Below are 17682 nucleotides of genomic sequence, written 5' to 3'. Positions count from 1 at the left end.
CCAGTGAACTCTGACTGAGTGTACTTTGACATTGTTTAGAGTATGAAAATACAAGAGAATGCAATTTCTGAAGATAATGTGGAAGGAGTGCTGGATAGCTGAAGCTATGCTGCCATGCAGCTGGGAATGAAGAAGCAGGACTCTTTGGAATGGTGGTATTGGGTGGAATTAATATGAATAATGAAAAGTTGAATAATACCAAAAATGTGGCATATTTTTTAGTGCTTTGAAGAACTACACTGCAATGGCAGCTTAAGAGCTGATGCTAGGCAGCTGCTGGCTTAAATGTGTCAGAAGTTAAATAAGCAGGACAAGGATTTGAAGTGTGTGTGTATAAATATATAATATCAGACATATTTGTCCACCTATTTATAACAGTATTTAGCAGCAACAGAAAGAGCTGCGCACCGAACCTCAAGTAAAAGAATTGAGAGTAGAAATTAACTGAAAGGCTGTTTAAATCAAGTACCTGTTTTTGTATCTTGACAATTGTATCCGTTTTGATACTTTTCATTAAATCCCACACAAGGCTGTTTTTCTAAGAAACTGTTTTCTAGATTTAAGATTTTCTACAACATAATAGCGAGCCAGATCCAGCACTTTTTTCAGTGGTCTGAGTGGTGGTGGTTGAATTTTTTTAGAGTAGAATTTATTTATTTTTTAAAGAGTAGCCAACTGATTTTCATTTTCATCAGACTATGATTAAGTGTCATCAGCACAACGATTAAAATTATTCATGGAATGTTTCTTATAATATTGGCTCAAGGAAGCATATATAGGGTGAACACAAATTGTCCAAGGACAGAACCTTGTGGCTGTGACTTACATTAGCAGATTCATTGTTCACATGACGAACTGGGATCGGTTTGATAAATAGGATTCAAACCAGTTTAGTGCAGTTCCTTTAATTCCAACTAAATGTTCTGTAATACAATGTGATGGCAGTGAATGCAAATCCTAACTGCCACAGAGGATTCTTGTCAGGCTAATTTTGTTCACACGACAATTTCTCTCGCATTCAATACGGATGTCATCACAACTTCCCCGGCAGAGTAAGGCTTTGATGCTTACTATTATGATACCTCGCTTTCACAGCTACATCCCTGATCTCTCGACTGAGACTAAAAACAGACTGATGTTTCCACAGACCTGCCAACACTGCATTTGTTTATTTTTTGTTCTCGGTTGTTCTTGTAAGTTTTTTTTTTTTTTTCCACGAGTCTGACAGCGGGGATTGTTATTTCCTTGAGCAATGAAAGCTGCAGGGACCAGACCAAACACACTGGTTTCCCATTTACCTCTGTGAAGAAAAATGAGCTCATACATAATAAAATCACCTACAATAATTACCTTATCTGTTTTAAGAACTAATCTTGATAAAATGAGAATTCAGATGATTCAGACTATGGACCAGGAGCTGGTTGTTGAGTTTCCAAGGTTGGATGTGAAAGACTGAGAACAAGACTTTCAAACAAGTTATGATTTGGTTTAGGTTTAGGGTTAATTATGATTATTATTATTATTATTATAGGATTGAGTCATACATAGCTGCAACTCTTCCTGAGCCTTAGCTCGAGGACATTTACGAATACAGCTTTAGATGACAGAGATCTGATGTTTAAGAGTGCACATTTACACTGCAAAAACTGAAATCTAAGATTAAATAGCTTGGATCAAGGGGATATGTGCTCATTTTTTGTCTGATAAGATAGTTCTTGTTAGTAAGCTGTTTCACTTGTTTTAAGTGTTTTGGTCCCTAATTATCTTAAGATATTACAGCTTGTTACTGAGTTTTTATGACCTATACTGAAACTAGAATATTACACACTTACAAGTATAAAACTGCTATTTCAAAGCAATAATTTCTTATTTCAAGCATAACTAAAGAAATCATAACTTTGACATAATTGTATGTTCATTATTTCTATGTTCTATGTTCTTCACATACTTAAAACAAGCAGCCAGATGGAAATATTTGTAGCTGTATCAAGAAAAGTACACTAGTTTTTAGTATGACTTTGCTGGTTTCAAGAAATATGCCTATGTATATCATTATGTCAAGGTGATGGCTCTAGCATTTACTTATTGATTCAAGAATATTTTTCAACATATTGAGAAAATAGGTCATGTGTATTTGATTAGAATCAAGAAAAATGCACTTATTAGTTAGAATACACTAATTCTAAGGTATTTTGGGGTTCATTAAGATGTACTTTTTCTCCTTGTTTTTGAGAGGTGGCTTTTTGCAGTGTAATTCTCATGTTTTCAACTATTGCAGTGGTGTTTTTTGTTTTTATTAGATCATTGTGTACAACTCCTCTTCTGTTAAGTTTGAGGGGTTTTCGGTGGGTGATTACTCTAATAGCACAACAAAGCGCACAGTTCCAGGCAATTCTGACAAACTGTGATAGCTTGAAGACTGGATCAGAGTGTTCACGGTCTCCAGTGGTTAGTACCTACTAAGTGGTCTATGGAAGGACAACCTTTGAAACATACACTCACCGGCATCAAAATGAGGAAGAAAGGTGATTAAAGGGACTTTGAACGTGGCATGGTTGTTGGTGCCAGACAGGCTGGTCTGAGTAGTGAGCAGCAGTTCTGTGGGCCAAAAGGCCTTGATGATGCCAGAAGAAAACGTCCAGATCTTGAAGCAGATGAGCTACAGCAACAGAAGACCAATCTGCCACTTTATTAGGTACACCTTGTGGACGCACACACGAACAGGTAAGGTTATGGATTTTAACTGTTATATGACAAGGGATATAATTTAATAATTTAAATTACCATATACTGTTATATTTCATAGACTATAAAGTCTAAATGTGGTTTCAAAGAGACTGAATCCCTTTTTGATTTATTTCGTTAGCCTAAAGGTATTCCCAGTACATTTAAATATGTCAAATCTAAAACTATAGCTATCAGCCAGTGAAACACCAATTGCATTAAAAAAAATTATAATTATAGGAGACATGACCTTCAGTAATGGCTCTGATTTTGACTTAAAGTTAAAGATTCATCACCCAGTGATGCATTCAGACCTGTAATGTTGTAACTTTGGTCAATATTTATAATTTTCCACAGCAGAATATTTTCTATTTTTATATATATTTCATATGACATGGGGCGTGTTCGATCAAGGCGGATTCAGGAAAAGCCTGGTTTAATATGATAAGTCCCGCTAATTTAAGTGAGAGATGCGTTCCATTAAAGTGGCTTATGTGACTCCCCGCTCAGTAACCATGGTAACTTACACCACTGAACTAGCCTGTTCCGGGGCAGGCTAACTGTCTAGCTAACTTTAGCTGTGTGTCAAATTATTTCTGACAGGTGGAAACAAAATTCAGATACAGCCCAAACATCATTAGGTTTTCACTTGTGGCCAAGTTCTTTTTTGGCTGTTCAGATTGCTCCTGTTGAGATGTAACCGAATAATGAAGGGCAGGGTAACTTCGCCAGGTTAGGCCAATTAACAGTAAATTCATTGTAGTTGTGTTCTCTCAAGTTAGCCTACACCATAATTGTGAACAATTAATTAATCAGTCTGCATTTTTTTGCCTTGCCATGTCCCTGGCTCTGTTAATTGCAGCAGTATTGTCTTTTTTATGACCGTCACTTGACATTCTACATAAAGCTCCATCAGCGCTGCTTTTCACCACTTTTTGCGACATCTTATTGGCTGCTCCCGGCTGTTATACAGGCTGCTTGTATACTACGCTGGCGCACAATGCTGGCATGTATAGTCTGGGTTGAGTTAGCATTGACTAGACACGCTGAGCGGCGTTAGTGGAAAGGCTTTAGCCTCAAGTCAAAGTTGGTGTTAATTCTAACCAGGCTTTTTCAATGAAGCCGCGGTGTGTTTAGCTGCGTTGATGGAACACCCCCCTGGTCACAATATTATACTCTGTAAATGTCACACTTATATTAGCCTCTCACAGTAAACAGTGTCATTAGTTACATTTTTATTTTCTATTTACAACCAATTTGTTATATAAATATAATACATAATTCTGAGAAAAGCTGTCAAGTCAATGCATACAGGAGCTCAATCAAAATAAGGTGTGTGTGTGTGGGGGGGGGGGGCTGATTTATTTTGGCCAATCAACTGTGTGCACATGAGGACGTGGTCATGTATTGTACTGACAGAGTCATCATCACACAGAGAATGGGCAGTAAGTTGTCAGCTGTAGACTCAATAAAAAGTGTACAATACTCATGAAAACAGCTCTTGTTAAAATGTCACAGTAACTGACGTTTTAAAACTACTGCTTAAAACTAGAGTTCAATATATTTGAAGTTGTTGCATCAGTCCACAGAGTGTTGAGCCAAAGACCAATGGAGATGAACTGAACTAAAGACACAGAAACTACGTCTGCCACGGGAGCACTCCCAACATGGACATGCACCCTGTTTTTTAAAGGCGCATCAGTTTGATCTTAAGTCTTAAAGTGAGATAACAGAGTCAAGATTCGCATCTGCCAGCTTTTGTTAGCTTCCAAACACCAGTGTGTTTGTGATGCTGGTGGCCAGTATGTGGTGACAGTAGAGCTGTGGAGGGCGAGATGGTCGGATATTAAACCTCAAACAGAGAAATGAACATGCAAGTGAAACCCTTTGAAGTTTGGATGAGGAAATGAATAATTCAGAGGTCCATAAACTCAACAGCTCATCAATCTCTATAAACTTTAGCAGTTTGTTTTAAATACACCTTTTCTATTTGAGTAATTGGTACAAACATTTACGTTTCCTGCTGTCCAGTATTAATTAAGAAGAACGAGTATGGTTGTCTGTGTGTAGGAGCAGCTGGTGGACTCAGAGTCCGGTCCTTCAGTGAGCCACCATGACGCTCCACTCAGGCGTTGTTGATGATGATGAGAGCAGGACTAGCAGTCTGCTGACTTGTCTCACACATGGCGCCCTGCTCAGCTGGCTTGGCGAAGACTCGCGGTGTGTTAAGGTTGTAGACTCCTGCTTGGAGGAAACAGGCTCGCAGAGTCAGGCACATCACCTCCTGAGGCTTCAGCTGCAGCTTGTACTGGGTCTGACCAACCCAGGTGAACGAGCTGTGGATCTCCACAGACTCTTGACTAAAAAAAAGACATGGATGGATGGATACATTTGAAAATATATTCACTTTTATCAAGACTACTTAAAGTTACACATCTGATTGTCTATCAAATTCAAGTTGTCTTTTCAACATCCTGTGAGACAGTCGCATACCTTAACCCATTTAGGCCTAAAGCGCCTGGGAAAAATGCCTGTAAAACTTCTGGCCAATTTTAAAATAACCCCCGAAAACCTGAAGTTTTTCTGGAAATTCAACAGAAGTGTCAATGGCTGCTAAATAATAGATTTTTAGCCTCTGTAGCAGATAGAAATGAAATTCAAAAAGTATTTGAGAGCTGTGGCTTTCATGATTTCAGTTTATTTGTCCAAACCTTCAATAAAGTTGTTGTTTTTTTTAATCAACTTGTTGCATTGCGACACTCCCACATGTATTCTGATGCATTTCATTGGCCAAGAGACCAGGTGGGAAAAACTACAAATACTACAAAACGACGTATCCGATTTCCGGGCTTTAATGGTAGAATAACGCAACAGCGCCTCCGGTTTTAATAGTAGAAATGCGGTAATGCTTTCCTGGCTTTGATGGATTTAGCATGTACAGTGTATGAGATACACGTGTATGGAACAAACACTGAGCAATGAAACTGTCACTTATTCTCTTGACTGATACAATGGACTAAAACTAAACTTATATTCCATATCTTTATCACTTCTCTAGAATGTATTAAGAAGAAAAACATTTTTAAACTGACCTGGTATTTTTGTGTCTTAAGTCAATGATGATGTCCACGTCAGCCATGGAGCAGTTGGACAGAGTGAGAGTGACGGGGACCACACAGAGACTGCAGACAGAAAGACAAGCAGCTTCACTGAGCCGTTCCTCAAACAGCTGTTTCAAGTTTTTCTGATGCACGTCAGGAATATATACTGTACAGCTGCTTGAAACATTTTCAACACACAAAGTGGTGCTTTAGAAAGTAGCTGGGGAAACCTATCAATACTGTTCAGGTGAAACCTTCTGCTGGAGCAGCTGCAGCAGATGTGATACCTGCTATACACAACAATGTCAGATCTGCTGCATTTATGTGCGTCTGAAAGAGATAGAAAATCTTGACTCATTATCTTTGATACATTATCTTCGATATCCTTCTGTGCATACACCTCTTCTCTCTGTTTGTTTTATCCCGCTCTGTGGGAATCATGCTTTGTATATTCTTCTGTTTCCAGGTTCAAGCCGAAGAGGAGGATGTGTGGCTCAGGCTCTAGTTGTTTGAAGACACCTGAAGCTGCTTGACATCCACATGGACCCATTTCCTTAGTATATGTTCACATTTTATGAACTCATTTTATCATTTGAATTGCCTATACAGTAATTTTAATATGTTGGTATTTTCTGTACACACTGGCTGTACTTCTAATAACAACTAATCAAACACCAACTGTCCACTGTGTTTAACATTCTCTATATAGTTTGACAGCTTTACCCTCACATTATCAGTACCTCCCCTTTCAATCACTTCTTTCAATTTCTAATGAAGATGAGTTAAGAAGGGGAGCACCTTAATGTAGCATCCAACCTCTGTTGGCTTTGCCCCTTAAGCCAGCAGGAAGCTGTGAAGCATCAGTAGCAGTTTTATGTACAAGACAGTATGGAGGTCCTATCACACCAAATGTGTGAACATTAGGATTACATTAGGACACACAGATCAGGTATTCCAGAGACAAATGTCAGGGAGAGGGGTCTGCTCCATCTTGTATTGTATGTGTGTGTGTGTGTGTGTGTGTGTGTGTGTGTGTGTGTGTTTGTGTCTCACCTATCCTGGGCAAATGGATGTGTGTAGGTCTCAGGGTAGTGCAGGTTGGTTTTGATGAGTTGGGACAGCTCTGCGGAGGGTGGAACCACTGGAGTAGGTACTTCTGATTTAAACTTGAGCAGAACCATCTCTTGAGCTTCCTGCAACAAAAATGCACAGACTCAAAAGTTACAGTGCATAACACTTGCTCTCACATCCCCTCTTATTTATGGCATCAGCCAGTCAGTTTTCAAAATAAAAATCCTACTGAGATATGAAGCATCACATCAGATTCTGAGTCCATATACAGACATCTTGGTTATTTGATCTGACCACAATCATTTTGGATTATCTTTAGCTTTTACAGAGAGGGGAATTTTAGGTCGATGCTAGAAAACATGACAACAAAATAAGAGTGTGAGTCATGTTGTATGTATGCATGTTCTTGTACTTCCTACATAAGTGAGGACTGGAGGAAGTTTTCTAACCACCAGTTAGGACAGTGAGGACATTTTTAATAGGTCTTAACTTCTAAAGTCTTAACCAAACTGGCCTTTTAAGGCCATCTGGGGTTTGCTTACTATACCTCTTTGGGGGTCAGAGAACTGGCCTCTTTTCCGATGGTGTGCAGCGCCACATGGAGCTGGCCCTCTAGGATCAGCTGTTTGTTGTCCTCAACCACATAGGCCTGGACAGACACATGAGGACACAGTGATGACAGACATCCAATATACTTTCAATCAGTGCAGGACCCATTTATATGAGTCAGCTGTCACTCAGTTTGTCATCATTAGTAGACTTCAGCCTGAAGTACAGGACAGACTAAAACTTCAGTCCATTTGCTTCACTCTGTCCCTTCCATGCCCCCTGGGGATGTACCGCATAAAGCTTATGACATTAATACTCCAAACATCTAACATTCAGCGGACACTCTAGTTAACATCTCTATTTAATAATCAGGAGCACAAATCCTATTGTACAAACTGCCTACACTGTCAGTGTACAGTGGCAGCAACAGCAGTTTAACTTATGAAAGTTATAGCTAGGTCAATTAAAGTCTGCAGGGCTCAGTTAGACACAAAGATACTTCTGCTTTGGATTTGAAAAACATCCTTGAAAACACCTCATTATGAAATGAATGGTTTAAATATTGTCTATTAAACTTTTTTTTAATGAATGAAGCATACTCTGCGTTACAGGTGTTTACATTTTCTAAACAGGGGGACCTTCATCATTTGTGTGTTAGTCAGGGTCATTTCAGGTTTGGACTGGTCTGCTCCAAAACAAATATTGAAATATCCTAAATAAATAAAACATAAATAAATAAACTACAATCACAAACAAATAAAAATAGACTCTCGGGCTCTGTTAACATAAATTGCACTGAGATGAATATTATATTATTAGATATTATAAATACATATAAACAAACAACTGTTTCTGAGATTTTTTTGGCAATTCCTACTGCCTGTCAAACATTTTCAGTATTACTCAAAAAAGCAAAGTCTGCATTTTAATGCATCCACTATAAGAGTGGCGTGGCTCCTTTAAGAGACTCCCTTTCTCACGCCTGATACCGTACCATCTGGCTCTGTTATGTGTACCTTCCAGATGACGATTATGTTGAGGTCCAGCTCATTACACTTCTTGACAATGTTGGTAATGTCATTGGCCCTGTCCTGAGTAGAGACCAAGCTCTGACTCTTGCTGTTGGATGATGTCCTGGATGATCCCCCATCCACTTGCTGAGACTCTGGAGTTCGATGGCCACGGAAGAAGAAATCTCCACAGGGCGTGGAGGAACTGATTATCTGCAAAGAGACAGCCAGGTGAGGGGTAGGCACAGGTGAGAGAGCCAGGAGAATAATAATTTTCTTCCCTTTTAAGAAATATGTTAACTTGAACTTGTAGGGGAGTTAGCCCAGATATCTTGCTACCCTTGTTATAAAATGTACAAGAGAGGCTGGAATATATAGTTGCATTTTAACCAAAGATAATAATCAAAATAAAATGGTTTAAGTTCAACTCAAATATGTTTTACATACAAAATGCCAAATACATAAGGAGAAAGAAAAATGTAATTCCAAGTCCTGATATGATAAACATCAGTTCTGTGCATAATTCAGTTGGGTCCAGTTAGGTTCAGTGTAAAAGTGTGTGCAAATGGTAAATAGACTGCACTTCCATAGCACTCAAAGAGCTTATAGTACAGATCATCATTCACCCACTCTCACACACATACACACAGTCATACACGGGTGGCTAAGGCTATAAGGTGCTATCTGCTCATCAGTAAATAACCAAATATCACACGCACTTACACAATTTACCTGCTCAGATACACTGTACTCTACCTGCTCAGATACACCATACACCACATGCTCAGGTATCCACAAAGACAAGTAATATCAGCCCTGTCCAATAACTGATGACACATTGCAAGTACCTATACGTATCAAAACTATAACATAACTCCAGTCTGACGAATCACATTGACAACTTTTTGATTTCAATTTACCCGTTCATTTCCTAGATTCAGGTCTGAAAAAGTGTATTTCTTGACAGCATCTGAGGTATCTGGAAAGAGACAAAACACAGACAAATCAGTTCTTATGCAAAAGTCTAAACCTAAATAAACCAGATTGATGTTTGTTGTATGAAGTACCTTGGTGGGGCTTGCATGGTGTGGCCCTGAAACACAGTTTGGCTCTTTCTCTGCTGCGGAGTTTACAGTCTGGAGGGAAGGGGTCAGATAGACAGACATCAAACATGCTTTGATCATGGGTCCCTGTTTTGTTTGTAAAGTGTTTACATGCATAAACTTTCTTTTACTACTGCCACTGAATAGCTTCCCTGCAGCCAGATTTTAGCCACTAAATTCCCAGTTGGGAAAGTCTGCACCAGTCCGCACTAGTTGAGGACAGTCAGCATGGCAGGTTGGCACAAAAATCTGTTAGTGTGTGAGGGGTAAAGATGCAAATCTGCAAGTGTGTGAAGGGAACAGCACTGTCCTGACCTCAGTTGCAGTCAATCAAACATGTTTGAATTTTTAAGCCTAATCTGGACACAGTTGGGTAGTATGAACTGATGTGGGAAGTAGCGGGAATATCAAAACATTTGTCTTGTCCATGTTTGTTTACTCCTTCAAGTTTTATTGGCGGTGGGTAAACAACAAATTGGAGCATTACCGCTACAAACTGGTGTGTTTGTTTAACCTTTAAACTGCCCTCACAAGAGTTTGATGCGTTCAGTTGGCTTTAGTTGGTTTGACAAATAGTGTAGTCTGTGATCGCTCATCAGACGCAGTTGTTAAGTATGTGATACCAAGTCTTTCAGTTGTCATTCAAAAATCTGCTTAGGGTGACAGGGTGGAAAAACAAGGGTCCTGGAATATTAAAAGACACTGCAGGTTCGGTTAAAATGGAAACCTCATCTCTACTCACCACCTATACAGTACAATATAGACAGCTGTAAAGAATAAAAGGACAAACAAAAAAAAATGAAGCACAGACAACTCACACACCTTTGTCCTTGGTGGGATTGATACACTTATGAAGGCGCCAGTGTTGACTGCTGCTGGACACCTGGATGATGTGAAACTCACGCACGCCAGCTTCACTCTAGGAGCATAGAAGAAGCGGTTTGAACGGAGACATGTTGTTGAATGACAGAAGATAAAAAACCTGCATACTCCAAGTGTGTGCTGGAGGTGTGTGGTATGCTGCTTGTCTCACCGTGTTGATGTTCTCCACATCGATAAAGACCAGTGTTCCACTGCTACCTTTGCCATCCAAACTGTGATGAGGAGGAACACTGCTGCGGCACGCCAACGCCTGGACACTCAGAGAGCGACTGGCACAGATAAACACTGTGTGACGCAACACCCGATGGCTGCATATGAAGAAAGAAAAAATAAAGGATGTTACACACTTAGCACTTTGATATCTGTGTGTGTGTGTGTGTGTGTGTGTGTGTGTGTGTGTGTAGATATAGATTTGCTGTTACTTAGATGTGCTCTAAATTGATCATACTGATAATGAGGTTCCGTTTTCTGCTAATACGTAGGGTACTTAGAAATCATATTGAACGCACCCTTGAGTTTACTTCAAACTTTACCTGATTTTGATTCCTTTTTCTTTGCTCTCGTAGTAGAACAGAAGGTTGATTTCATGGACTCCCTCCTGGTCTGGTCCTCTGAGCCAGAGAGGCAGCTGAGTGGACTCCCCAGGCTGCAGCGTGCTGCCTTCTATTGGGATGTCCATCACACCGGAGGGCTGGCTGAAATCCTCCGCTGAAACCAACATCTCCGCTGCTACGGAGCCTTGCTGCCCCTGCACAGCTGTGGTTTTATAGGCTGAACAGTTTTCAGCTGAGGTCGGGCTGACGGGCGTGGTGGTCTGGCTGCCAAAGGTGAAGAAATCTGGGTGTGTGGACGCCACTCGAAGGCCGCACAAAGCAACACCGCTGACGTTACAGAACTCAACGTAGGCCTTCCTGATCTCACCACACAGAAGAGCAGTGGGAAACTGCAGGAAGAAAACCTGCCACACACACACACAGAGACACACAGAGACACACGGACACACACACACACACACACACACACACACACACACACAGACAGAGACACACAGACACACAGTGTGAGTGTTGGCATAATGCATAACTTGTGATTTATTGACATTATTATTATGTGAACTGGGAATATCACCTTGTTTCTATGTCAAATTTAAACATTTGACAAAATTTTTAAAACTTCACAATAGTGTGAGGGGTAGCCCAGCTCGCCACAGCACAGATGTCTCGTACAGACACTCCCTTGAATAAGGCCCATGAAGTGGCCACGCCTCTTGTAGAGTGAGCCCTCAACCCTGGGGTGGCTGCAAACCCTTACAACCATAAGCCAGAGATATGGCCTCCACAATCCAGTGTGACAGCCTCTGGCTGGACAATGGCTTGCCTTAATGGGGAGTAGCCCAAGACACAAACAGCTGATCAGTACTCCTGAACCCAGCTGACCTGCTTACATATACATGTAGTGTAGGATAAATCCGTAGATAAATCTACACTGAAAATATATGTAACGTGCATGACCTGGAACAAGGTAAAATATCAGTTTTATGGGAAAGGAAAAACTCATTGGACAAGTCAGCCTAGCATATCCGAAGCGAATGCTCTGGTTGATACGATATTAGAATAGGAACTCAATCTCCCAAGTGTGCTATTATATCAAGTGTTTGTCATAACAGGAAATTACAGGACATTAAAACCTTAGTTACAAAGAAATAGTGACGCACGAACCTGCAAAGTAAAAAGAGAGAAACTGGATGTTGTCTCTCTCAGTGTTGTTCTGACTTTTGGATTTGTCCATCATCTGTTTTTGATACTTGCAAAATAAATCCCGCACAAGGCTATAATTCGAATCTACCTGGTCGTCAAGTGATTTTTCTTTAAAGATTTTCTACAACAGTAGGGCCCGGACGGGACATAATGTGTTAATCCTCTCCTCCTCCCCAGAGGAAAAGGGGGAGGAAAAGCAGAAAACTCCATGTGGCACATGCTTAGGCTGACTCCACCACCTTAGGCACAAACGCTGGATTGGGCTGCATGCAGGCCTTGGTGAGTCCCGGCGCAAACTGCAAGCAGGAAGGGCGGATGGAAAAAGCCTGCAAATCCCTCACGTATCCCTCACGTCTCGTACAGGGGGTTCCCTCAGGACAGAAGATCTGCACCCCTGTTCAAAACGCCTGGCCCATGTGTAGCTGGAAGAGACAGAATCCTGGTGCTGCTCCACAGTATAATCTCCCGAGCTTCCTCGTGCAGCTTCAGTGAGGGAGCGCCACCCTGGCGGTTGATGTATGCCACAACAGTAGAATTGTCTGTTTTTACCAAGACATGGCGACCCTGGAGAAACTGGTGAAAATGCTTCAGTGCAAATAACCCCGCCCAAAGCTCCAAGAGGTTTATGTGAGCTCGAGCCAGCCTCGGGCTCCATGTGCCATTCACTGCTCTGCCCTAGATGATCGCCCTCCATCCTGACATCAATCACATAGCTACTACTCAACAACACCACCCCCAGCGGGACACCAAACGCTAGAGCCACCAGGTCTCCACACAGGCGGAGAGCCGCCACACACGCCAGCGTCACTTTCACCCTGTGGCTGAGGTGACGGCTCGCACACAGGCACAATGCTGCGACCCAGCGCTGAAAATCCCTCATCATCAAAAGCCCCAAATGTACAACATATCGCTGAAGCCATGACGCCCAACAGGCACATGCACGTCCTGAACGATACGTCTTACCCCCACTGAAAGAGGGAGAGACGCTGACGCTAACCTCCCCTCTGACAGAGTGACTCGTAAGATAGGGAGTTTATGGTGAGGCCCAAATACTCTGTACATTGCGTGGGTTCCATCCGGCTCTTTGCACAGTTTTTATACCTGCAGGCGGTGAGCCCACAGGGTGGCAGCTCCATGTGCAGGTCTGGCCACCAGACGCTGGCTGGTGAGCTGGTCTGGTTTCAGGAAGGAGCCTCAGTATTTCATCATAGGGAACTCATCATGGGGGTCATTGGATATAAAATCTCATAATTTTATCCTGTCAGACATGTGTGAGATCATGTCATAATCGTCCAAAAACTTTGGTGATAAAAATTTGTTAGGTGACCTTTGACCTACAAAATCATACCAGTCCATCCGTGAGTTGGGGTGGATGCGTTTGGCATATTTCAAGAAATTCTCTCTAGGCATTCTTGCGAGATGGTGTTCATAGGAATGGGACAGATGGACGGATGGACACAGACAACATAATGCCTCAGTCATGGCCACTGCAGGCATGGAGGCATAATAAAATAAATAATAAAACTGATCGTAACATGCTTTATATTCGTCATAGTCTTTACAATTTCCAGACTTTGTTATCATTGCCTGTTGGGATGTGTATCTCTACAAAGAGTCAATGGTACCTCCATCAGGGGCATTGGTGGTGTTATGATGGGATCCAGACGCCGATCCAGGCCATGTCGAATCAACATCTTGTCCTCTTTAGTCTGGTTCAGTCGTGGGCCCCGGATCTTCAGGTCCTGTCTGCCACGAACCACCATCAAATCCAGCTGGTCTGTAACTACTGAGTGTTAGTATGTTTTTATTTTCATTTGAAATATTTTCACATTTTTGACCTGACAAAAAAAAAAGAGTGTGTGTGCCTTACCTTCAGTGCTGGGAGCCGTCTCTCCAGAGGAAGCTGCAGCTAGGTTGTACACCACACCAACAATGTTTAGCTGGCCCATTCTGTGTGGCAACAGCTGGAGTCTAGCCTGAGATCAGAGGTCACAGTAACATTAGGAGCACAACCCAACCAGATGCCTGCTCAACCAGCTGAAGGATCTCATGCACCAAACAAGAAACAGTGCCACCTTTTATTTCAGTCATTATATACAAAGATCTTACTATCCATTGGAACCAACCATGTCATTATTTCTTGTGAGGGAGTGGGTGAAATAACACTCCATAGCCATTCTCAAAAGGGTCCCCTGACCTTTGACTTGAAGATATCTGATTGAAAATGGGTTTTATGAGTACCCACAAGCCTCCCTTTACATGCTTACCCTGATTATGTTTATCCCATACAGTTTAGGAGGGATTTTGACCATTTCTATAAATTCCCCTCTAAAAAGAGGATAGGGCATGAATATAGCAGTAAACATCTATTTCCTATGTAAAGATATAGTGAAGGAATGTGTCCTGAAGTCATGCATGTACGGCCACTTTAATAACTTTAACAAGTCTTTTTGTCTACACTCTTTGTTAAATCACACACACTTTCATTGTTGTCTCCCTTGTAGTCTGCCCTTACCACTTTGGTCTCCTCTGAACCCAGAAGAAACTCCAAGATGATCTCAGTGGTGACAATGTCATCTTTCGGTGTCATCTGCAAAGAAAAGAGATATTGAAGAGACTGCCGAAACCATAGTTTTATAGCATTTATCAATTAAACTGTGGCCAGGTTGCCCACCCCTCGAGCCAGGGTCTCCTCATTGGTGAAGGTCTTTCCTTCCAACTCTTCAGGCATCTTCTCCTCGGATGGAGCCGCATCAGGTATGAACCTCCAGAGGAGTGAGAGGTTGGACAGAGCCAGTGGAACCTTCAGAGGGTTCCTGAACGTCACCTCCACTATGATTGGCTCTGCAGAAACAGAAGGAGGGTTGTACACTGAGCAGAGAGCAGATGGTTAACTCATTTAAGCTGGGAAAGCATTCCCACATTTCTACCATTAAAACCAGGGGCGCTGTTGCGTTATTCTACCATTAAAGCCGGGAAAGCGGATACGTCGTTTTGTAGTATTTGTAGTTTCTTCCACCTATTTTTGGTCTCTTGGCCAATGAAATGCATCAGAATACATGTAGGAGTGTTGCAATGCAACATGGAACTTTTCCAGAACTTTTTTAATCATGGCTGAAGACGACTATAGCGGAGGGAGCTCAGATATAACAGGTATAAGCTCTCAAATACTTTTGAGGCTGAAAAATCTATTATTTAGTAGGTGTTGAGACTTGTTGTTTTCCAGAAAAACTTCAGGTTTTAGGGGGTTATTTTAAAATCGCCCAGAGGTTTTGCAGGCATTTTTTTCTGGGCGTTTTAGACCCAAATGGCTTAATGGATGGCTCATGCTATGATTCTTTATATGGTAAAAGAAAATAGTAATTCTGACTGGTTGGCAAGCCTCCAGATGTCATGTACAATGGTGTAGACTAGATTAATACGGAATAGTCCAGTTCCACTGTGCACTGAGGACCTCTTACCCTCTGCAACAGCCAGTGGGCAGCGCAGGTTGTCTGTCTGACTGTTCAGGCAGCACTGGGTGGGCTGGTAGTTTGCTGGAACAATCCCCCTGTTGGCAGCAGCCACAATCTGTTCCTCTAAGTGGCCCCACATAGCTGCCAAGTCCTGGTCATACTCCTGGTCCAGGGACACGTGAGTGGCTGCCTGCTTTTCCCCTGCACACATCAGGTAAATAGTATCAAAAGTTGGTTAGTTGATTTCCTCTGACACAATTACACACTTACATTCTGTCATATTTCACTAGTGTAAGCCTTTGCCCAAAGGTACCTATTACATTGCTGTTCATTAATAGGGTTATATTGATTAGACATCACTGGTATTGTATGGAATATTTTGTTTTGAAGCTGTGAATACCTCATAGAGTAAGAGTGCATTTTATTATCTGTTCAACACTCATACCGGCTTAATTAATCTTCAAATGTGGTTGTTGCAGCAGCACTGGGATAGCAATACAGAAAAATAGACAAAAGTTAAAGAAATTAATTAATTAATAAATATAGGGTATATGAAATTGAAATAAGAAATATCTATAGTGCAAAAAAGTCTGATTAAGTGCTTGTGACACACTGAGTGAAAGTTAAAAAAAAAAAGAAAGAGCTGCAGCAACAGACTGCCCTCTGCAAAGAGCTTCATAGATACTGCAGTTAACAGTAGAGACGCTGCTTGCTACAGATCTGATGGTCACAATGAAACTAATATTTTCTGCTCCCTCTCTCGGTGGAGAAAGAAAAGGACGGCCTTTTATCACTAGTGACAATTAAGAAACAATATAAATCTAAACTGAGCATCAGCTCAAATACCAGACTAACTTCAATGAAGAATCAACAAACGATTATATTAAAATAATAACAAATAATAAATGAGCCATAATCATCATCAAGATGAAGACATATTGAACAAGTCTAGGTCAAAACCTAGTATATGGCTGAACACGCTTGGTCAATGCTGATGGCGTGTATTTGCACGTCAAGTCTATTTTTGTGGCTGTTTAAATCACATTAATATACAGTATGCTATTGCGTGGATTGCACAATAGGAAGTCCAGCTGGGAACTGATCACAAATGATCATACAGATACCAGTTACCTTCTGCAAGGCGGCGTTCGTGTCCGAAGTACACCCTTGTGGCTGAGCTGTGGATGCAGGGCAGAGGCAGCTGGGGGAGGCTTTCTTCATTTCCTCCTAACACACTCTGAAAATACACATTTATACACACCTTGGTTATTTGTGTGTCAACTTGTTGGGTTTAAGATAAGATTTTCCTTTATTAGTCCCACAACGGGGAAATTTCCAGTATTACAGCAGCAAAGTGGATAGTAAGATAGAGAGGAGCTTCAATGATTATATGTCTATGGAGAGTGCTGTGATTCAAGTCAAAAATTTTTAAATGTGATTAATGTTATTCTTAACATTGACCAGTTCGTCATAGTAGTCTGATTTAGCAAACAACACATGTTGTCATTGCTTTCTTAGCCTGACACGTTACTTAACACACAGTGAAGTGCTCTGGTGGTTCATTTTTGCTACTAGTGTCTACGCCACAAGGGCTAGGGTAAACAGCAATAAAGTGGTTTTCAATAGAAATAAGTTATATAAATGGGATATAAAAGAACATACTGAAATAAAAAAAATAAAAAGACCTTTAATTATTCTTACACTCAAAAACACTTATTTCAGCTTTGTTTGACTGGTGGGCATCTTGGCACTAGGGCTGCAACGATTCGTCGACGTTGTCGACAAAAATCGATAATAGAAATAGTCGACAATGAATTCCATTGTCGACTATTGTCGCCAGACGTGTTTTTCCAACAGAGTGAGGCATCTCACTTCATTACAATCTCTGCCGAGCGCGAGCAGTAACGTACGCGCTTGCGGCGTCCAACACAGCTACACGTACCAAAACTTAGAAAGTTTGGGAGCATTTTAGCCTGGATACGGCCAATAAAAAAATTACTTGCAAGGTTTGCAACGCAGACCTGCGTATC

General features: G+C 41.3%; 1 protein-coding gene across 3 annotated transcripts in view; it reads right to left on the bottom strand.

The window, feature by feature from the left end:
• Window positions 1-3353: 3353 nt before the first annotated feature.
• trappc8 (trafficking protein particle complex subunit 8) overlaps window positions 3354-17682 on the bottom strand; it is a 32546-nt gene continuing 18217 nt past the window's right edge. For 2 of the 3 annotated variants that reach the window (XM_059341308.1, XM_059341310.1), the window contains 16 exons: window positions 16784-16889; window positions 15659-15853; window positions 14872-15041; window positions 14713-14787; window positions 14068-14173; window positions 13823-13980; window positions 10974-11398; window positions 10592-10748; window positions 10381-10477; window positions 9523-9591; window positions 9376-9434; window positions 8462-8668; window positions 7444-7545; window positions 6879-7018; window positions 5817-5906; window positions 3354-5084 (listed from right to left, as the gene is read on the bottom strand). In XM_059341308.1, coding sequence (XP_059197291.1) covers window positions 4850-5084; window positions 5817-5906; window positions 6879-7018; window positions 7444-7545; window positions 8462-8668; window positions 9376-9434; window positions 9523-9591; window positions 10381-10477; window positions 10592-10748; window positions 10974-11398; window positions 13823-13980; window positions 14068-14173; window positions 14713-14787; window positions 14872-15041; window positions 15659-15853; window positions 16784-16889 — 2391 coding nt within the window. In that variant the 3' untranslated portion in view covers window positions 3354-4849. The remainder of the gene's footprint in view (window positions 5085-5816; window positions 5907-6878; window positions 7019-7443; window positions 7546-8461; window positions 8669-9375; window positions 9435-9522; window positions 9592-10380; window positions 10478-10591; window positions 10749-10973; window positions 11399-13822; window positions 13981-14067; window positions 14174-14712; window positions 14788-14871; window positions 15042-15658; window positions 15854-16783; window positions 16890-17682) is intronic. The other variant, XM_059341309.1, reaches the window with a different exon arrangement.

Source organism: Centropristis striata, chromosome 9, assembly GCF_030273125.1.
Source record: "Centropristis striata isolate RG_2023a ecotype Rhode Island chromosome 9, C.striata_1.0, whole genome shotgun sequence".
Lineage (NCBI taxonomy): Eukaryota > Metazoa > Chordata > Actinopteri > Perciformes > Serranidae > Centropristis > Centropristis striata.
The sequence above is the reverse complement of the archived record's forward strand: the minus strand, read 5'-3'. Positions and strand labels throughout refer to the sequence as shown.